Source organism: Diadema antillarum, unplaced genomic scaffold, assembly GCF_040938485.1.
Source record: "Diadema antillarum isolate AM-2024a unplaced genomic scaffold, OU_Dant_1.0 seq00001575_RagTag, whole genome shotgun sequence".
Taxonomy (NCBI): Eukaryota; Metazoa; Echinodermata; class Echinoidea; order Diadematoida; family Diadematidae; genus Diadema; species Diadema antillarum.
Genome location: NW_027272295.1, coordinates 567,741 through 570,000, shown reverse-complemented (window position 1 = coordinate 570,000; position 2,260 = coordinate 567,741). Strand labels below are relative to the sequence as shown.

At 41.7% G+C, this 2,260-nt stretch overlaps 1 protein-coding gene across 1 annotated transcript in view; it reads right to left on the bottom strand.

Annotated features, from left to right (window-relative positions):
* LOC139710843 (uncharacterized) overlaps positions 1 to 2,021 on the bottom strand; it is a 2,668-nt gene extending 647 nt beyond the window's left edge. Inside the window, exons 1-2 of the mRNA XM_071622765.1 lie at positions 1,679 to 2,021; positions 661 to 1,130 (exon numbers count right to left, since the gene is read on the bottom strand). Of these exons, the coding sequence (XP_071478866.1) occupies positions 661 to 1,130; positions 1,679 to 2,021 (813 nt within the window). The remainder of the gene's footprint in view (positions 1 to 660; positions 1,131 to 1,678) is intronic.
* Positions 2,022 to 2,260: the final 239 nt, after the last annotated feature.

Below are 2,260 nucleotides of genomic sequence, written 5' to 3'. Positions count from 1 at the left end.
AACTATATCTTAACTATTAATTGTTGTGACTTTGTTGACGATGTTTGTTTGTTTGTTTGTTTGTTTGTTTGTTTGGTAAATAAATCTTATTTCATTGCATTTCATTTCATTTCCTTTCATTTTATTTCAGATTGTGTTCAACCCTATATACGTACTCAGACACTTGGCCTTTTTCATCATCATTCGTAACCTTTTTTTGTTTTCGTTATCATTTAGTACAAATTTAGACTTGACCTGTTTATAGAGTTGTAAGAATACTGTGGTGTAGCAACGTACTTCATCCCAGCACAAAGGTCATGGAGACGCAATGGGGAATAGGAAGTTAGGTAATTTCTGTCCATTGACAATTCGTTTCCAGACATCTGTGCCAAACGGAAACTAAGCACTGTAGTAAAATTATGGACTTCGACAATAATGTAAATCTAAGGTGATGATCAGTAAACAGTCCAAGGTCGTTGTGTTTTGTGATGTTGTTTCTATTCCATCTTGAGCTTCACAATTAGTTATCTACTCGGTAATCTTAACCTTTAGTTGAACGTTTTGTGGGGTGGTAGCTGTTAAGTAAAAAGAAGAAGTCTTTTCTCTATGACTCCTCCACGGTTCCCAATGCGTTTTATGTTGCTACCTCACAGTGGAAATGTCTTGACAATGTTAGCTCACCTGTAGTGCTGTCATATCACAGAGGCCAAACTTCTCGTGGACGTGAGCGAGCAAGTGACCTTTCCAGTCATTGGCGTCCATGACCATCCGGATGTACTTGGCCCACATGCCGCACTCCTCCGGGACGGACTTTCCCCTTGGCTCCTCAAACATCATACCAAAGGGACGTCGATTTGGTGGAAGCCTGGCCAGGAAATTGGTGACCTTGAACACTCGGTCGCTGTCTTCGGGCATGACGTCGGGTAAGTCGCGAAAGCTGAACATCACCTTTGCCTTCGGGCTGAGATTGTCGAAACACCAGTCGTTCCATTTGCTGAGCAACTGGCACATGTCATCTATGGAAAACTTGGTGAAATCGTAGACTGTATCACCAAGATCGACTTCAAAGATTACGCTGTAGAGGCCAGCTGGTTTTAGTTTCCTGATACCTACCGGTACATTCTCGAAGTCGGGTACCTTGCCCTTGGTACCTGTTAGGTAAGACACGACACCAAAGAGAGCTCTCTTTCAAATTGGAAACTTGTGCTAATATAATTTTCGAGAGTTAATACAAGCAATTACGTAGTAAATAATGTCTCTTTCTCAGAAATTGACCAGTTTATTATTTCGCAAACTTATTGAAAATAGAAATGTCTTCCTCTCCCCCTTAGTTTTCGAAAAATTTGGTCATAATAATCAATCGATTGACCCATGACAGCTGATTGCATGTAGTCCTAAAATTGATAAATGGTCGTTGTTATTGCTGGTGGCGTGAAACGATACATCAGCATCGTGTTAAGGCTCTCCAGTTATTACACCAATATTGATAACGGGTGATGGATCATTTTTGTTCACTGTCATTTTGATACCAAACGCACTTTCAGAAACAGCTTCCTCGCATTTGTTCTCTTTTTTCTTTCAAGGCATGTAGAAATTAGAATTGATCGGCTTGTATCTTTAACACTTCTGTATTGAGATGGATTTTTATTTAAACGATGTTGTGATGTTTGGAATTTAGGAAGCTACAGATTTTACGTACTTTCTGTGATTTCCGAGAAAGCCCAGAGGCCCTCGGGATCCTCCCCCTTTTCCTTCAGCTGCATGATGAAGACATCATCCACGCGGGTCATGTGGGAGAAGGAGGCCACGATGGTGTGCTTGAAGCCGCACTTCTTCACCTCGTTGTAAATCTTCCACTTGTTTTCCAGGGTGTGGCCCCTCAGTTGCCCTACGGTGCTCTCCCGGATCGAATTGTCCAGAACAAAGATGTCCAGGTCACGGAGAGTCTGGTACTTCTCCACTGCTCTTCGAGCATCGTTCTGGTAGCGCTCAACAAGTGCGTGCTCGCTTATATCACGTTTTCCCTTCCTTTCAGAAGCCATTTTGTTGGCAATTTGAGCTCAAAGAGAAGAAACGTATATCGATAGTCATAGATCCGACCTTTGCAAATTTTTATTCCTCTCTCCTATCCATAGCCCTTGGTTAGAAATGTAAATTTATTGTAAATCTTAGTACGTTTGAGTTTGTGCTTCCTTTGTGCTGCCTTAGCGGCATCACTAGCACCGATGTTTGAATGTTGCAATTCAGCAACACCAATAATGACTTGCATAGGGAAGAAAGG